The sequence below is a fragment of the Melospiza melodia genome, chromosome 3 (genome assembly GCF_035770615.1).
Source record: "Melospiza melodia melodia isolate bMelMel2 chromosome 3, bMelMel2.pri, whole genome shotgun sequence".
Taxonomy (NCBI): domain Eukaryota; kingdom Metazoa; phylum Chordata; class Aves; order Passeriformes; family Passerellidae; genus Melospiza; species Melospiza melodia.
This window is the reverse complement of record NC_086196.1, coordinates 47,554,566-47,572,359: the sequence shown is the minus strand read 5'-3', so window position 1 is coordinate 47,572,359 and position 17,794 is coordinate 47,554,566. Positions and strand designations below refer to the sequence as shown.

Sequence of the window (17,794 nt, the reverse complement as noted above, 5' to 3'; positions counted from 1 at the left end):
TTGATGGAAGAGGCAAGGACCTCTGCCCCAGCCGAACTGTTTGCAGACTGCATTTATTTGCTTTGATCTTTGACTTTGTTTCCCTCCATGGTACAACGAATAAAACAGCTCAGGATCCAAGAGAGCCATCACCTGTAAGTGCCTCCTGTGTACATAACATACAGACAAGCACATCTGCCTGTGGCACTTGGAAATACATCTCCTAGCAAATCTCAAACACAGGCTCTTGGAAGGTGCTCTGAAGCTGATCAGCTCCTCATGTTAAAAGCAGAGCAGGAGACTTTTCATTCTGCAGTTCATGCATGCACCCCCAGGTTTCCAGTGCAGAGGCATCACAGCTGCCTTAGGGGGATGAGCCAGGCTTCCTCCTCCCTCACACCTGGAGCTGCCAGCTGGGTGCCACAGCTGGAATGTGGTTGTGGTTCTCCTCAGCCCTCCAGTGAAGGATGGACAAGCCCCACACAGCTCACAGGAGGACAGCCACACCTGCAGCAGATGTTACAGGAAATGCTGCATCTTCCACTCTTTGTCAACTCATGTGTAGCACAGGTGATGTTGAAGGAAGGCACAGAGTTGCCATCTTTCAGCTAAGCCTGAGCCATGCACCTTGCAGCTCTCCCAAGAGCCACAGCAAAGGGAGTCAGAGCAAAGGTGCCTCTGCCCCAGAAGCCTGCCTGCACCAGCTGCCTGTAGTAGAAAAATCTGTCTAAATAGGAAAAGCCTGTCATGATATTTCCTCATGAGACTTTCCAGCCTCCAACAATTTGAGGCCCAAGGACTTCCTGAGATGGAAGCAGTGTTTCTATAGCTCATAGTCGTTGATGGAATTTTTTTCTTCCATGAGTTTATCCTTGTAAACTTTTCACATCCACAGGGTGCAATGGCAAAGCTTTCCTTCACCTAATTATGTGTTGGGTGAAGGCAAATCTCTTTTTCCTTGTTCTGCACCTGCCTCATGCTAGTCTCATGCAATGAACTTTTTTCTTGTGCTTCTGAAGCCACACAGAATGTCTGAATTTTTAATTGACAAGCACCAGCACACTGGTGAGAGAAGTGCCCCACACTTCTGCAGAGCCATGCAGGGTGGGGTTCTCTCTTTGCCTTAAAAAGAAGCCTGTCCTGGACCATAGGGCTCAGTTACACCATCACAAAACTTCACTTTACGAATTATGCACCACAGCTGTGCATGGAGAGACCAGATGCCAACAGGGCTGTAAGCCAAGATGCTGTATCTGAACCTCTCCAAATCTGCAGTGTGGATATCCAACCTTTGCACTTTGTACTGGGCTCCACCCTGATCAAGCCATAAATCAGTATTCTGTCTTTTGCCATCCTGCCATTATACAGCAACCCCTGTGGAGGAATTGATACGGTTTTGTTTGCAAAAATGGGCCATTTTTGTTAGGGCAAATTGAAGGTGTTGATGTCAGTGTGAGGGAAGAATCTGATTATCTGGTGTATGGGTGTCCCCTGGCACCAGCCCCAGCTCAGCCCAGGGAAGAGGCTGCTGGTGCTGCTGGGGTTGGGACCTGCAGCTGGCAAAGAGGTACCTCACCACACCCTGCTGATCAGGCAGCAGCAGAGCTTCGCACACAGACCTTCCCCTGCAGCCCTGGTATATCTCTGATGGGAAGCAGGAAAGATGAGAGGAGGCTCATGGTTGTGTAGGCAGCTGCAGCCTGTGGATGGGGCTTAAAATCCCAGTCTGGTCCTGCCAGAGGGGGCAGCTGGCTGGCACTTACCCATTTGTGGATCAAAATAAACTAATACCTGAGTCATCTTGGAGGCATCACCTTGAGTGTGCAGCCAAAAGGCACGTGCTGTAAGCAGGGCATCCCCCACAGCCCTGCAGGGCCAGGAAGCCTACGGAAAGCCCTATTCACCCCAGAATTAACACCCTGAGAGGCTGAAGGACAATCCCAGAGAAGCCAGGGCTTTCTTGCACACCCTGGTAAATCGGGGCAGCGCATCCCCTGCCTTTGTGAATGTTCCTTCTGTTTGGGAGACACCCCTCAGGCATTGCAGTGTGCATAGCTGGCTGGAAAAAACCTCCTCCTACTCCTGAAATGACTCGTCTAGACTGGAAAGCAGTTGTATGAATTTTATTCCCCTGTTTATTTCTATAACCTTTTTGCTCCAAAACTTCAACAGGACTCGAAGCCTTTTCTGCAAGCTGCAGGGAATTATTACTTGTGTATTATTGTCATGCACAGGCTGCAGGCACCCACTGATGGGGAAGCTCAGTCGGAGGCACTGAGCCCTGAAGTCTGGCCTGTCACACATGCCTGGAGCAGCCACTCCTTTGCAGCTCTTCCTGCAGCTTCCCTGCAGCCAGGCAATCCACAAGAGCAGGCAGCATCTGGTATTGGCCCAGGCTTGCTACTATTTTCTACATAAGCAGATGATGCAGATTTACTGTGCATGTAAATCTGCATTGCCTGTTTCTCCATCGTGGGGGTTGTCTAGTAACACTTTCTTGCTTTCTTTCTTTGTCTCCAACCAGATTGTGGCTGCTATATTTGCTATTGCAGGGATAGTTATGATGACGTACGCCGATGGGTTTCACAGCCACTCCGTTATTGGGATAGCCCTGGTGGTGGGCTCTGCCTCAATGTCTGCTCTCTACAAGGTAAGCACACCTGGATCTCTCCCCCCAGAGAGATGCCTGCCACCCTCATCACTCACTTTGGCTTGCAAACCTCTGTGCAGTTCAGTGCCATGTGCCCTTCTTTAAGAGCTCTGCCGTAAACACACTGCTCTGCAGCACTGCATTCAGGTGTTCCCTTGCTTTGATGTCTGCTGTCTCTTAGGATAAAAACTCCTATTTCCTTGGAATGGTCTTCTCCAGTGCTCCTCCAGCAGGGGGAGGATTTACAGACATCCCACCTTCATAAAAATGAAGCTGCTTTTCCATAGATCCTGGATTCAAGCACTCATTCTGGAAGCACCCTGCAGAGATTTAGTTTCTCTGAGTCATTTGGTTACCTCCCCTTGCCAGTCCTCCTTCAGGAACATATGTAGCCTGTGTTGGGCTGAAAGCATTGCTTATCATGGAAGCAATTGCATCCTTAACATGCAGAGCACGTGCCTGTGAATCAAGACCTCATCCTGAGCAGCTGGGTAAGCTGCACTATGTGTAAGATGCAGCCTTCTCTGCTGAGCAGAGCCATTTCGCTCAGCCTGGGACACTTCTGGGCACTTGCCTGTGTGCTGCTCGTAGTGCTCAGAGCCACAGCCCACAGTGAGGAATAAGCATTTGTAAGTGTGGTTTGCCCACCCTGGCTTGGATGTGTAGATCAGGAGGAGGTGTAGACATCTGGTCTCATGAGTTGCACTGTACCAGTCATCCAACAGGAACTGGCCAGGAGAGCCCTGCAGCCCTAACACCAGCAGTCCAGGGAAACTGGCCAAACTGAGAAGCATCTGCCTGTGCCCCTCAGCACCGTGCTGTGATACTTTTTGCTGACTTTGTCAGATCAGACCATGTCTTACATTAGGAAAGTCAGGAAGTTTCATACAGCTCATTCCTCTAATAGAGCATTTCCTTGCAGGACCAGAGACATGGCCCACCAGACCAGAGGAAATAAAGGCTAGAGCCTTTGTGTTCCCTTTCCCATGACCCTGCCACTCTTTCTGGGAGTGGGAGTCTCAGGGCTGCTCCACCAGAGCCCGTGCACAGGAGGGTGGCGGTGGCAGTGCCAGCAGGGTGTTACCCTGCAGTGTGCTCTGCATGCCAGGACAGATGAAGCTCTGCAGCTTGTTGTGCAGCACATGCTGCTGCCACTGCTGCTGCCACTGCTGCTGCTGCCACCCTGCTCTTGCTTTCCAGAGTCTGGCTCAGTTCCCATGAGCTGTGTGTGCCGAAGGGACAGGCAGATCTGCAGGCAGACAGGTCTCACACGTGCAGCAGAGCCCATCTGGGGTAGGAGGATAGGTCGAGGTGACCCTGCTGGGCGTAACACAACAGCTGTCCTCAGGTGGCAATGAGGAGTAAGTGGCTTTTGGGACATTTTGCTCCATATTGCAGAGCAGCATCACAGCTGCACTGGCCAGTGATGGGATGGGGGAATGGCAGAGCCCTGCTGGCACTGCAGCCCTGCAGCCCTGCCTGCTCTATGTAGGCAAAGGAGAGAACTGACACTGGTGGGGGGGACTGCCAGTGCTGCACAAACCACTCAGTCACAGTCCATTGGCTGTCCTGGTCTGCAGCCAGCAGCAGAGGAAAACTGTTCCCAAACCATGGTATCCAACAGAATCTCTGCAGCTCTCTGGGTGAAAACCAGTGCAGACTCCAGACAGGACCTGTCCACAGGCAGTCCCCAGCCACACATGGGCTACTCACAGCCCGCATTTCTTCTGGTTTGTTTTTTTTCTTTTCCCACTAACAAACCAAAGCTTTTAAATCCCTCCCTGCAGTCCCATTGCCCACGTTGCATCTGCACTCTGGGCCATGGGGCTGCTGCTCTATCTGCCTCCTGGAGATGAGTTCCCAGGGAGAAGGTGGAAGGACAGCCAGTCAGCATGGACTGTGCTTGTCCAAAGCCTGGACCAGTGATGTCTCATGCAGGGAGATTCTTCATCTAGACTGCTTCATCTCCTCCCCCTGCCCTGCTCCACAGTCTTCTTAATGTCAAGTTTTCTGGAGGTGAAATAGTGAAGGGTCTAAGCTAGGGCTGAAGGGTCTAAGTTAGGGTTAGTGACCTTTCCTTTCAGGACAGGCACAGACAAAGGTGCTGAATGCCCTTTCTGCATGGACTCAGTTGGCAGCTGCCCCTGCCTGTGTTCCAGGGGTGCCAGGAGGGGGAAGGCTGGGCCACACAAGCTGCTCACCACAGTTCCACGAGCAGCCATCCCGGGTTTCTGGCAAGCATCCCTGCACAGGTGCCAGAACAGAACACCAGCCCTCCAGGGATGGTGGTGCAAGAAAATCAAACCCATGTCTTTTCCTCTTTTAGGTTTTATTCAAACTTCTTTTGGGCAGTGCTAAATTTGGAGAAGCTGCCTTATTCCTGTCTGTGTTAGCTGTCTTCAATGTCCTCTTCGTTACCTGTATTCCTGTCATCCTTTATTTTACCAAAGTGGAGTACTGGAGCTCTTTTGACATCATTCCTTGGGGGAACCTCTGCGGATTTTCAATTCTCTTATTGAGTGAGTAGATGGGGGAGCTCTCACAGTGCTGGGGGTGGAGGAGGGTGCCAGAAACTGGCCACTGGTGGAAACTGCAAGCATCTCCTGTACTGGAGCTGTTTTCCCTTCTCAACTTAATAATTAACTTGAGATATTATGAGAGGGTCTATTCCTAAGGCCAAAGAAGACCTCGCTTCTGCTATTCTTACCACACCAAAACACAGTGGCTCTCTTTAGAAGGGACTGTGGAACTAAACTGTGAAGCTTGTCCCAACATGAACTCTGTGTGACAGAGACAGGTAACACTTGCCTGGGCTGTGATGGAAGCAGCCTGCTGGGAGGGGTATTATCTGGGGCTCATCAGCATCCCCACAGCAAGGAGCTTAGGCCAGGCTTGACAAGGCCAGACTCCAATGCCTCTGGTGCCTGCAGTAGTAGCTAATTGCTACTCCTAAAGAGGAGGAAACTTGTGAAATTATAGTGTTGCACAGTGACGGAAATTTTGATAAGTGGCAATCCTCTCTTCTGCTGCCACTGCTGTGTCACCAAAGGAGCCCAGAGGGGAGGGATGCCAATCTAAGTTTTAAAGGTAACCAGAAACATGATGTTACCCATTGTTAAATTAGGTGTGTTGACTTGCTGCCACAGTTGGTGCCTACACTGGATGATGGAATCCCCTCTCCTAAAATATTAATTCCCACTGGAAATAGCTCTTCTCTACCTCTGTCTTGAGTCCCAGCTCCTTTTACCCTGAACAATCACAACTTCAGAAGTACTTCCAGGTGACTTATCAGTGGACTCAGAGGAAACTGTCTGTAAGAAAGTGGTGCAGAATTTGGCAAGCAATCCCTGGCATGTGCAATACATGGGTACTACTGGAAGACAGCTCCCAACAAGCTCAGTATTGGCAAGGCTCTCCTGAGTCTGCTAAAGCTGATCAGCTTAAAACAAGGGTGAATTTGATCCAAAGCAATTATTAATTTGTCATGAAACACCCCACAAACTGTGTATGGTATTACAATGGAGTGATATTATAATCATTCCATAGTAATGATAGTATAATTTCATTGTATGAAATTATATTTAGCAAGTTCCTGCCTGGAAGAGGGTTAGATTTACAGCATCTTCCACCTGCAACTGGAGGCAGCTTTTGTACAAAAAAGCACCCAGACAGAAGCTCCTGTTCAGCTGGAATCTCCCAGATGAGGAGTGTTAAATCTTTCAGCAGGGCCAAGGGGATCACTGGATCAGTATGAAGAGTGGGAATTACTGCACATGATGCTGAGAGACAGGCTGTACCCAAAACCCACCCTGATCCTGCCACTGGGCTCCAGAGGGATACAGAGCTCCCCAGAAACAGCAATGTCGCAGGCAGGTGGCCACGCAGCAGACAGAGCTTTGTCCTCTTCAGGAAAAAACAACAGATGCTGATGTACCCTTTATTTGAACAACAAATAGAGCATAAGTGTTTCAAGTGACACTCCTTCTGCCTAATTTCACTGTACTAAAAGACATTTTTCTTTCCTTCACCAGCATTCAATATTCTACTAAATTTTGGGATTGCTATTACCTACCCCACCTTGATTTCTCTTGGAATTGTATTGAGTGTCCCAGTGAATGCAGGTACGATTTTCTGTCTTTTGCATCTTAATTAATACATTAAATCTGTGGCTTTTCAAATACACAGCAGGGATGAAAGAAAATAGATTTATTAAACATGTTTTGCACCTTCTCTCAAAGACTTACAGAGATGACACTGATTAAAAATTTATTCTTTATGCGTTAAATATGTGTTGTTATATTACATGAATATTCATAATCCCTAAAATTGGTTTTTAAATTACTGTCCGAAGAAGCCTGCATACTGAAAAACAAAGTAGATTTGAAGACATTCATCTCTGGGCTGGAATAAAAACCCCTGGATAAAGCAGAAATCAGTTCTTAATGATGTCTTCTTCAAGAAAGGCTTAACACTAAATTCAAACAAATATAATTGCTTACATTTTAGAGCAGATATGTAATAGTAACTCTGCTTGCCTTGGTAAATAACACAGTGGGTGTTTATCAAGAACACTGGACAGTTCAATTTTGGACATGGCATGGTATATTTTTCTGACAGTTTTTCTGAAATTTAGTGAAAGCCAAGAGACTGCAGAGCCTGAGAGGGCTGGGCAGGGGAGTGCAGGCACAATCCCAACCTAAAGCAGCTCCTAAAACCCAGCACGCTCAGCTGGCGCCAGGGTGCAAGTGGCAGCTCCCAGCTTCACACTGACTAAGTGCACACAGAGCTGGGCACTGCTCTGGCCCGTTTGGCTACCAAAGGTGTGATCCCTCCAGAGTGTGTGGATGGCTCAGCTTGGGCAGGGTCTCTTCACAGGGCACTCAGGGTGACAAGAAAAATTTGCAAACAGGAGCTGCTGTGCAGGGAAGGGGAATGCCCCTTTCTCTGTGTCCCTGCGCCTCAGCAGGAGTTCCTGCAATGTGGGTGGACGTACCCTGCTGTGTGCTGAACCAGCAGGAAAGAGTGCCCTTGCCATCACTGCCTCCATGGCCGTGTTCTCCTGCCACAGCCAGCCCTCAGAGCTGGGGAGGCGAGGGGGAGGGCAGGGGATGCTGTCCTAAAGCCTTTTCCCATGTAATGACACCCGTTCAATGTCCCACACAGTTGTTGATCACTACACCAGTGAAATTGTCTTCAATAGTGTCCGAGTCATCGCCATCATCATTATTGGCCTGGGCTTCCTCCTGCTGCTCTTGCCAGAGGAATGGGATGTCTGGGTAATAAAGCTCCTCACACGTCTCAAAGTCCGGAAGAAGGAAGAAATTCCCGAAGGGAATGGAGACATTGCTTCAGGACTGCCTAATAAAAGCCGGAGAACTCGCCCTTCCATGTCATCCTTTGCTCATTAAATGCTCTTTTTACCAAAACTTTGTGGTTAACGTTATATATGATGATGCAAAGGTCTTTTCTTGGGAAGAAGCACACCTGTCCAACACGGTGTACATACCTGTACAGTTTTGATATGATCACCATCTAAAGCATCAAGCCTTGGCATGTCCAGTTTGCTTGTACTTTTTTCACATCTGACCTTTCACTTAAGTAGTACACTGAAAAAAACTGCAAACCAAGAACCTCTCTTCTCTTTTTAAATGAATGTAATATATAGTCAAAATATATTTGCATAGGCTATTTTAAAGAATGACTTTCATGAAAAGCAGGGCAGACATTTTGAACATTAGGTACTGAATGATGCATTGCACACTGTGATTTAAAAGAAACAAATGCTATGCTACATCACATGTTTATTTTTGACCAGAGCTGTACTTTGAAAGTTTTCAAGGAGCAAAAAAAAAGGGAAACTTTTTGGGGGACGGGAAGAGGGGGGGAAGAGCGGAAGGAAGATTTAGAAATCACTCTATGTAGGTGAGCGCATGTTGCGCTGCAAACAGGGAAAATTCAAGCGCAAAAAATGCTTGCACTAAAGCATAGAGAGAAAGCAGTCTAGAGCCCAAATCTCCTTATTCTGCAAATGACTGTAGTCCACGTTTAAAATCATGCAAGAGAAATCCAGTGCCTTCTACAGAACTCTTGTCTTTATCCACGCAGAACCAGGTCCTGCTGCGAGGCACTTGCAAGGGCAGGGCTCAGGTTGGTGACCCCGGCGGACCCCAAGCTCCCACGGCCACCGGGACGTGCCTGCCGCGCACGCCGTGGCTCCTGTGGGAGCGTGGGGCCCAGGGCACTGCAAGGGCGGGCGCAGGAGACCTGGTTCTCTTCTCACCTCACAGGTTTGACCCCTGTGCGGAGCTGCGCTTGATCAATGCCAATGTGGGGAAGGGAAATCTCGGTCACGTGTGGGACGATCCGACGGAAAACGATCCAAGGGGCTGGCAAGAGCGTGGTTGCTGATGTACAGTCTGAGAGCATGGACTAAGGGGGTGAATCGCCAGTTGCTTTTACTCCATAATTGTGAGTGTTAAGAGTTAAAAATGTAAGATATTTACATCAAATGTAACACTTTTTATGAAACTTGTAAGCACCAGGATGTTTACTTATGCGATTTTGGTTCGCCATTAAATTTCTATCTGTGATAGATCACATGCTATGTAAAAAGGGGGGGAAAGGTTATAGTTTACTATTTTTGAAGTTTACATTGTTGCATACAAAATTAAAAGTGTTCTTTTGAACTGCTGCCATAGCCTAAGGTCCCTGCTGCCACTGAGGTCCTCTTTGTCTCAGGCAGGGGTGGCATCCACTTCAAAACATTTTAGCAAATCAACTTCAGATTCCATTATCTGTTTGGCAAAGCTAAATAATAAAAGATTTTAAACTCAGCCTCAGTCAATGCTATTCTTTTCCTTCTCTTGACTGAACCTTTGTTGCAGTTCTCCTGTGGGTGGTATTTGGCCAAAGTGATCAGAAGGGAGAGACAAACATCAAAGCAACAGAGGCTGCATCTCATGGCATGTCTGCCCAAGACAGCAAAGTCTGCTCTACAGTACCTGGACAAAGCCATCCAGAGGGATGTTGTTAGGCATCAGTCAGGAAACAGACATCCAGCAGAACCAGACCAAAGGAAAAATTGATCTTTGAATGTATCAGTGAGCAGCCATATGTCCATAGGCTAACAGGTACTTGGGGCAGCATGTGGGACATGAATTTGTACATTAACAGGCCGTAGTCCATGCTTATCCCCACCATTTTGCTTGATGACCAGACATTAAAGATTTGCTAGCAGAGATTACACCCCCAAATTTTTATATATATTTCTTTGGGAAGAGGAGGGTAAAGGCACAAAACAGGAGCACAGGTACAACTTCAATAACTGCATTGAAGGGCACACATAGAGACCTGACCTCACAACTCCCAGATTTAAGTTTATTCCATCTTCAGACAAATCATTTTGTCATCCTTGAGGATGTCATCCTCCTCAAACCTTCTCTCTGAGCAAGGCCAGAGAAGAATATATCAAGGATCCTTCCATTTTTCATAGTTCCAGAAAGTGTCATCTGCCGTGATCTCCACTTCATTTTGTTGTGTTTGATGCAGTCTAAGTATTCAAAAGGCTCCAAATGCCCAAACTGCAACTAATGTGTGTTTTTAAACAATAGGGAAGCAGGTTTTTTTAGTATTTGGTATGGATTGTGGGGGAATTTATGCCCCAGAATGGATAGCAGCATTAGTAAAACTGATTTACCAAATACAACTAAGTCATTGGTTCATTGGCTCATCTTTCCTGAGAACAGACTAAACACATGCAAGGGCTGGAGCTTCAAACAGCACTTCATAAACCATCTCTCTTCTGAGTGTGAACTAGGCAAACTGGACTTCCCCATGTGAAGCAATTCTGAGCTAGCCATGTTAACCAGATGAAAGGAGCTACATTTCTTCAGGCAACACCTTGCCCCAAGCATAAACACCTGACTTGACAGTAAGCCACTGGGTAGAAAAACCTTCCAGACAGTGAAGTCCAGGATGTCATTAGGCGAACAAGAATGCAGCATGCCCATATGGTCTGTGTGCACATCCCTAAGTGCCAAAGCATCGCAGGTCTGAAGCTGAGGAATGAAGAAAACTGGAGTTGTTGTCTTTCACCAGAAGGACAAGCCAGAGCAAGCCCCTATGAAAAGGCATTAGATGTAACTGGGCCACCCTTCAGGTGAAGGCAAGATTGAATTCCTGATCTCAGACTGTGAAAGGATGCCCTGGACAAATTCAGTGCCTTGGAGAGGAGGGCTGAGCTGTGGCAGACTCTCCTGCCTGCCCTCAGAGGCCAAAGCACTGTGTGCAATCCCTGCAGCAGCCGGCGAGTCAGACCCCACACTGCCCTGCAGGGCTGTACCTGCAGCACAGAGCCACACAGGCCTGGAATCAGCACTTTCAGCCCACCATTGCCACCTTGAACCTCCTCCTTAGGCAGAACTGCAGGTCCCTCCAGCATGAGGCTTCTTCAGGTGTCTCTGAAGCTGGTCTCCTGCATCATCGTTGTGCATCTCCTGCCCTGACAGAGCACTGCCAGCCACAATGTGCACACTTGCTCAAGGGCTGACCTGGACTGGCAACTGCCTGGCCCAGCTTAGCCCTCAAAGTGTCCAGTAACAATCTAGTGGGCTTGTTATAACAGCACATCGAGAAAACAAATCTCAGAAAAGCAAATAGAATCATCAGACCTCTCTGCAGCTGCTGGCTTTCAGTGCTGCAGAATACAGCAGTGAGAAGGCACAGCAGTCCCCCTCCTGCCTTGTGTGCCTTTGTTCTTGTCCTGTTGTCTCCTGATGCTATCTTTATAATAATTTTTTTATTGCAACTCTCCACAGAGAATGCACGAGCCTTTTATCAGCACATGGGTCAGAGATGGGCTTATTTTAAAAAGCTTTTCCTGATCTTCTCTCTAGAATGGCTGTGTTCATATCAGTAGTCTTCAGAAAACAGCCACGAAGGGCAGATCCAACCACAGTAATCAAGAGATGCACAAAAAACACTGAAACCAGAATGTAGCTTAACTGTTTTGGGAGCTGAGGCTAGACTAGCAGGACCTGTAGCTCACCAAGTTCTGGGGCTTAACTGATGTTTCCTGTAAGCTCAGGAACAAATCTCCCATTGGAAGTGTGAGCTTGGGAACAAATCTCTCACCCCCAGCTCTCCAGAGCAGTCTAAAACAAAACAGTGCAATACTGAGCTGCTCAGAGTTACTAAAGATAATGTATCTTCAACTTACATAGAGGGCAACATGAACAGGCTGACCGTTCCTGGTCAAAAACCTGCCTGTTATGGTGTCTGCGGGCGCAAAAACAAACAGAGAAGTGAAGGTTTCCCTGTGCAGTGAGTGAACATGAAAGCCTAGATGGATTTGCATAGGTCTGGATCATATTCCAAATAAACTCACAAGTGGGCACAAGTGAAACACATGGAAACACCCTCCCCTTCACTGAAAAGGATGTGGATTCTCCAGCCTTTCAGAAGCCCTAGGAACAGCACCAGCCACCTTGCCCTGGCTGTGTGGGCTCAGGCAGCAGCCTGGGACTGGGCATTTCTTCAAGGAAGGGGCAAAGAAAAGCAGCCAGGAACAATGCAGCTCATGTGAAGCAGAAGCACAGGAGAGCTGATGATAGAATCAGAAATAAATTCCTCTCGTGAAACTCCTTCCAGGCCCACCTTCCCATTGCAATGACTCCAGTTTGAAGACATGGAGTCTGCACATGCTGTAAAGCCATAAATACTGCTGTTCAGCTCCAGGTCTCCTGCTTGTACTGCAGGAAGGATGGAGCCTTCAAGGCCTCCAAACCTGAGCTATTCTTGGTGAAGGCCAAGGCTGAGAGGCTTCTTTCACAGTCCAGCCCTCATGCAAGCCCTCTGCAGAAACCTCCTGCACAAATGGATTTTGTTGGATGAATTTAATTACCTCATAATTATTAAAAGAAAAGCAATCAGATTCCCTTCTTTAACTGGCATGTTCTAGGGCATTTCCATAATAATCTGAACCTTATGCAGAAGTCCTAAACATTAATAAGGAAGAAAGAAAAAAAATGAGCATAAAAATCTTATTACCTGTAGTCTAAAAAGCTTCTAAGGGGAAATCAAAGTATTAAGGACAGGCCCAGTAGCTCAAAGTAGTGTTTCTGAAAATAACAAACCTTATACTTTTTTTTCTACCTGACACTCTGTTAGGGGTGTCTTCATATATGCACAAGATAATTTTAAAGAGGGTGGCAATTAGTATTTATCCAGGTATTTACAGATGTACTGGGAAGCAAACAACCTCTCAGAAGGGAAGAGTGGAACTTCTAAGCAGAGTTACAATTCTGGAAAAGGCTTAAACAAGGGAGCTTGTGAGACTCAAATTAGCAAAGTACTTAGGAATCTGTCATATGGAACTTTTCTACAATGACCTAGAGACAGTTCTTTAATCCTACTGCTGGAGCAGATGATCCCTTCAGAAGAGAATTTTCCAGCTCTTTATCCACAGGTTTTCCTCCTCTTCCAGATTCACTCTCCCTAACTCCTCAAGACAGCCATCAGTGCATTGATTGGGAACAACAGCAATCAAAGAGCTATTTTGCTGTTTGGCTACATGACAGTGACAGATCCCCTCTCAGGGTTAGTCTCTTGAGTCAGTAAAAAAGTATTATCAGGAAAGGGATTTTTGACCAATCATTTGGCAAATCAGTGACCAAGAAGACTGACCTCAGCACAGCTCCTTTAGTAATCTCTCTCCTTTTGAATAGCATTTTTTCCTGCTATTTCCCGCCTCACTACTCAGTTATTAAGCCATAAGAAAATGTTCTTTTATCCACAGTAGCATCATTGCTTTTGTAAGGAGCATCATTAAAAACACTTCAAAAATCTAAGTGTAGTGTTTCCAATTATCTCAAAATTATCTCAAAAAAAAAAAAAAAAAGCCAAAATAAGTCTGCAGAAAGTCATCCATTCTTCAGACTCTTTTTAACATGAAAGGACAAGACAACTGAGAGACTGAGACTTCAGCAACATTTTGCCTTTCCTTAAGGGAGGACTTTCTTGCCTACCTTCCACAGAACACTTACACCAAAACTCCTGCTTCTGCACATACCCACGACTGACCCAGACACTTAAAAGATTCTTGAATTAAGACCTGGATTCCTGTGAGTTCCAAGCAGCAGGATTTGTAAATACTTCAAAAATGTGAACTTGTCTATGAGCATGTATTATGGGCCCGTGAATGTGGCTTTCCAGTCTCCCAGCAATAGGTCTCACTGCCCCTTTGGCTTCTGAAGCTGCCAAGTTTTTAATGACTGCAGCCTAGAAGGCAGAGTAGGCTGCACAATGGTCTCCAGGTGATTTTTGGCCAATTATACATTTTAAATGCCTTCCTGACTTGTACAACAAGCATCAGTGTTTCATTGTGTGATTTTGGATTTGGTCAGAGGCATCTCACTTGCTAACTTGGCTACTAAGAAAATTGATATTGATCTTGGCAGCAAATACCACATTTGAGAACGCTGCTGCCTTTGTGCATGTGTAAGCAATCCCATCTGGTACACTACACCTACACTGCAGACATGTTTATAGTGCACATAAGGTAATTGGTGCAGCTGATGAGTTAATAAATACAATACCTGAATGCAAGAATGCAAATGGGTATTTTACAAAAAATTTTAGGATGTACTTCAGTTTTAGAGAGAACTAGGAACCACTTCCTTTCTTTAGTACATAACATGTCACGGAAATTTGAAGACATCCAGTTAAACTCAAAAGATGAGTTTTCATCTTCTAGCTACATAGCTTTGAAAACTGAAGTCTGCTTGTAGAACAGGCAGATTTCCAGTTTCCCATCTAGCTCTCTTTCAAAAAGCTGAGCATCAACAATGCTGCAAAGCAAACTCTCATCCTTGGTTGGCTTGGAGAACTGCTAAGCAGGAGCCAATAGAAGAGTGAGAATTAGTCAGTCTTCCCACCAGTGCCTGGTTTTTCCCAAAATACTCCTTTTTCTGTTTGCTTCCTTTCTAACAACTGAAAAAAATGGAATTCTGGCATTAAAAACAAGTGCCTACAAATAATGTAAATTACTTCATCACCCTAAAACAATCCAAACCCTGCAGTTTTTGGACTTTTTCTTCACCATAATCACCACACCCCAAGGTACCGACTGATTTTCAGACCATACTCCCCAGAGTACTCCACTGATGTCCATGACAGGCCACGAAGATAAGACAAGCCTTTGCTCAGCAGGCTTCAAAACACCAAACACTGACCTGGGGAAGGTGAAGAACAACCATTCTGTCCTTTCCCCTCTGTGTCCATATCAGCCTGCACAGATGGTTCCTCTTTCCCAGCCAAATCCCCTCCAGTGCTGCCTGATGAATGCACACAGCCAGCCTCTGGTGCCCAGGGAGCTGCACAGAAAGCTGGGGCAGTGTCCCTGCCTCTGTCCCTGCCTCTGTCCCTGCCTCTGTCCCTGCCATGTCCCAGGCCCAGTGTGCTGCATCCTCTAGGTTCACATCACACTGGCACTCCCAAGTGCAGGGACACCCATCACAACACCCAGCAGAGAGTCTTCTGAAGAAATGGAGTTAAGAATCCCAACACACAGTCAGAAAAACAAACAAACTCACCCACATGATAATTCACATCTTCTTAGGGATCTGGAGAACTGATCTGCTAGGATTACCCAACAAAAGCTGCGGTTTTCTTTTTCCTCATACACTCCTCCTTCTTTATTTATACATAAACCTAAATTTTTGCAAATTCATCTGAAGTTTAGGCATGCTATTGTTAAAAAGAAATCACAAAAGTAAACCACAGAGTGAAGTCTTTATGAAATAATGAAAAGAAGTGCTTTGCATAAGGCGGTAGAAAGTACAGTATACACTTCTTAAATGTTTCCAATCTAAGATTACTATATGCAGTTAATGAGGCTTCTTTGCTTATTTAATAATAAAACCAGGTACAATTAATCATTGTAATGATTTTGCTTTTTTATAATTATTTTCTTTCATCAAGCATAGCAAGGAACACTGTATAGCCAAAGAAGTCAGTTATATCCTTAACAGACATTTAAGAAGGAAGGTGGGAAGGAGGGAAAGAATCTAAATATATACCATATATCTTATCTTTAGAACGATGTATTTTTTAATTTTATTAAAAAAAATTCTTGCTATTCCACAATAGAAGAAAATGCCCCAGGCTACCTAAGATAAGATTTCTTTATAATTTCCAGCAAAATAAATAGTTAGACAAAGGGCTATATTGCTTAAATAAGTCATTTTTAAATTCAGTTCCCTGAAAATCTGTCATGCATAAGTATCATACCTCAGAATATTTCAATGAAAGAAAAACAAATTGACTGAACTCCTTGTATAAGCACAGAGCTCCAGTACATCAAGGATTGCTTCTATTATTGGTCATGGGGACACCAATAACATGCTAATTGCTTCCAGAGTAAAAAGAGAAATAATTATAGTTACAAATGAAGAATCTGCTGGGCAAATTTCAATTAAATCCTGGGTTAGTGAGGCTGTAGGTGAGGAGTGAGCTGTTAGGCATTAACTGGAAGGCAAAGCACACACAATGCCCTATCCCAATTAGCAAGAACAGGCACAAAAGAGCTTGAGAGCTGAACCACTGTATAAACACCACATGATTCACTTTAACACACTGCTGGCAAGAGTTTCAGTGGGAAACCGGCATCTACTTCTTTAACATCTATCTCACTAACTGCTAAATGGAAATGTAACTCAAAGGCTTCAACTGTGGCAACCAGCACACCTAACAAATCTGGAATTTTTCCTCCCATCTTTCTAGAACATTAGCCTCTGCCTATTACCATAAATATCCCATTCATTACTCTCTGGGCACATTTCCCAAAATAAAAGACTAAAGATAAATACTTAGAATTGGCCAACTAACAACAAAAAACCTCCACTGTCTTATAGACAGCAGTTTAACCAAATGGAAATATTGCCATTAAAATTTTATTATCTGAATCTGTGTATTTTTTTAATGCACTTTCTAAAACCATATCACTAAATTTCCTTAATATCTATTACAGAGAGTTATTTACAATTGTCTCCAGTGACTACTTTTCGGGTTACAGGTCATTAAAGAATAAACTATTTATAACAAATATCCCAGACGTGCTATCTGGGCTTTGTGATTAATTATATATAATCACATTATCCCTTCTGCTTCATAAATGCAGTAACTAAACAACTTTACACACATCATAAATTTGAAATCTGAAACACAACTGGCATTTCCTATTATTACATTCCATTATCACATGTTCCGGTCTCGAGACTAAACATTAATTTTCTTTTCAATATTAATGCTTGTAAAACCTTGCTTCTCAAAAGCCTGAGTGCAAAAGGGTCCTAAGTGAGCTACAACACAAATTTACTTCTACATTCATTCTTTGCAACATAAAAGCAACTGAAATTCTATTTTTGCAGTAACTTTAACTCACCTTAAACCCCTTGTTCTATTATTAGAAACAACTATATGACTGCATTTCTGTCTCTTACCTATCATAGTGTAGCAAAAAGAAGGGAAATAGGCAGGGCAGAGAGCAAGGACAAGTGTTATACACCACAGAGCATACAGCAAAAGTCACATTCACATTGCTCCAAAAGAGCATCCCTTCCAGTGAAAAATGTCTATTTTATGATTGGCTTTTCACAAATATTAAAATGAATATTATATGTGTTATGTTAGAAAGTCCTGCTGTATTAATTTTCTTAAGTTGAGTGTTAAATATAGTTTTAGGTTATAACATAATGTTAAAATAAAAACTATGCTATGTAAGATACTTCTTTTAAGAAAGGACTCGCAGCGAGATAGCAGCCACAGGACACATAAATCTTTCAGAGGAAAAGAATTTATTACTCCCTTATCAAAAGAAACGAACTTCTTCCCACCTTGCTCAGCTCTGAAGACACTGTCAGGATTAAGAGGAAGAAGCTGACACTGACCATACAGAATCCTTTGTTTGAGTGGAATTTATGCATCATATATAAGGTGTACAAATATGCAACAGGCTATTATTTTTAAGGGTTAATCCTCTGTTAACATCTGTCCTTTTGGGGCTTATTTTGCCTAGAAAAAGGTACCCGGACACCCGTAACTCTTTGTTTTTATTGTCCCACATTGTCCTAATCCAAATTGTCCAAATTATTATTACTCTAATTATGT

At 44.8% G+C, this 17,794-nt stretch overlaps 1 protein-coding gene across 2 annotated transcripts in view; it reads left to right on the top strand.

Annotated features, from left to right (window-relative positions):
• SLC35F3 (solute carrier family 35 member F3) overlaps positions 1 to 9,462 on the top strand; it is a 162,257-nt gene extending 152,795 nt beyond the window's left edge. For both annotated transcript variants that reach the window (XM_063151623.1, XM_063151624.1), the window contains 4 exons: positions 2,504 to 2,629; positions 4,956 to 5,148; positions 6,661 to 6,750; positions 7,793 to 9,462. In XM_063151623.1, the coding sequence (XP_063007693.1) occupies positions 2,504 to 2,629; positions 4,956 to 5,148; positions 6,661 to 6,750; positions 7,793 to 8,037 (654 nt within the window). In that variant the 3' untranslated portion in view covers positions 8,038 to 9,462. The remainder of the gene's footprint in view (positions 1 to 2,503; positions 2,630 to 4,955; positions 5,149 to 6,660; positions 6,751 to 7,792) is intronic.
• The last annotated feature ends 8,332 nt before the right edge of the window (positions 9,463 to 17,794 follow it).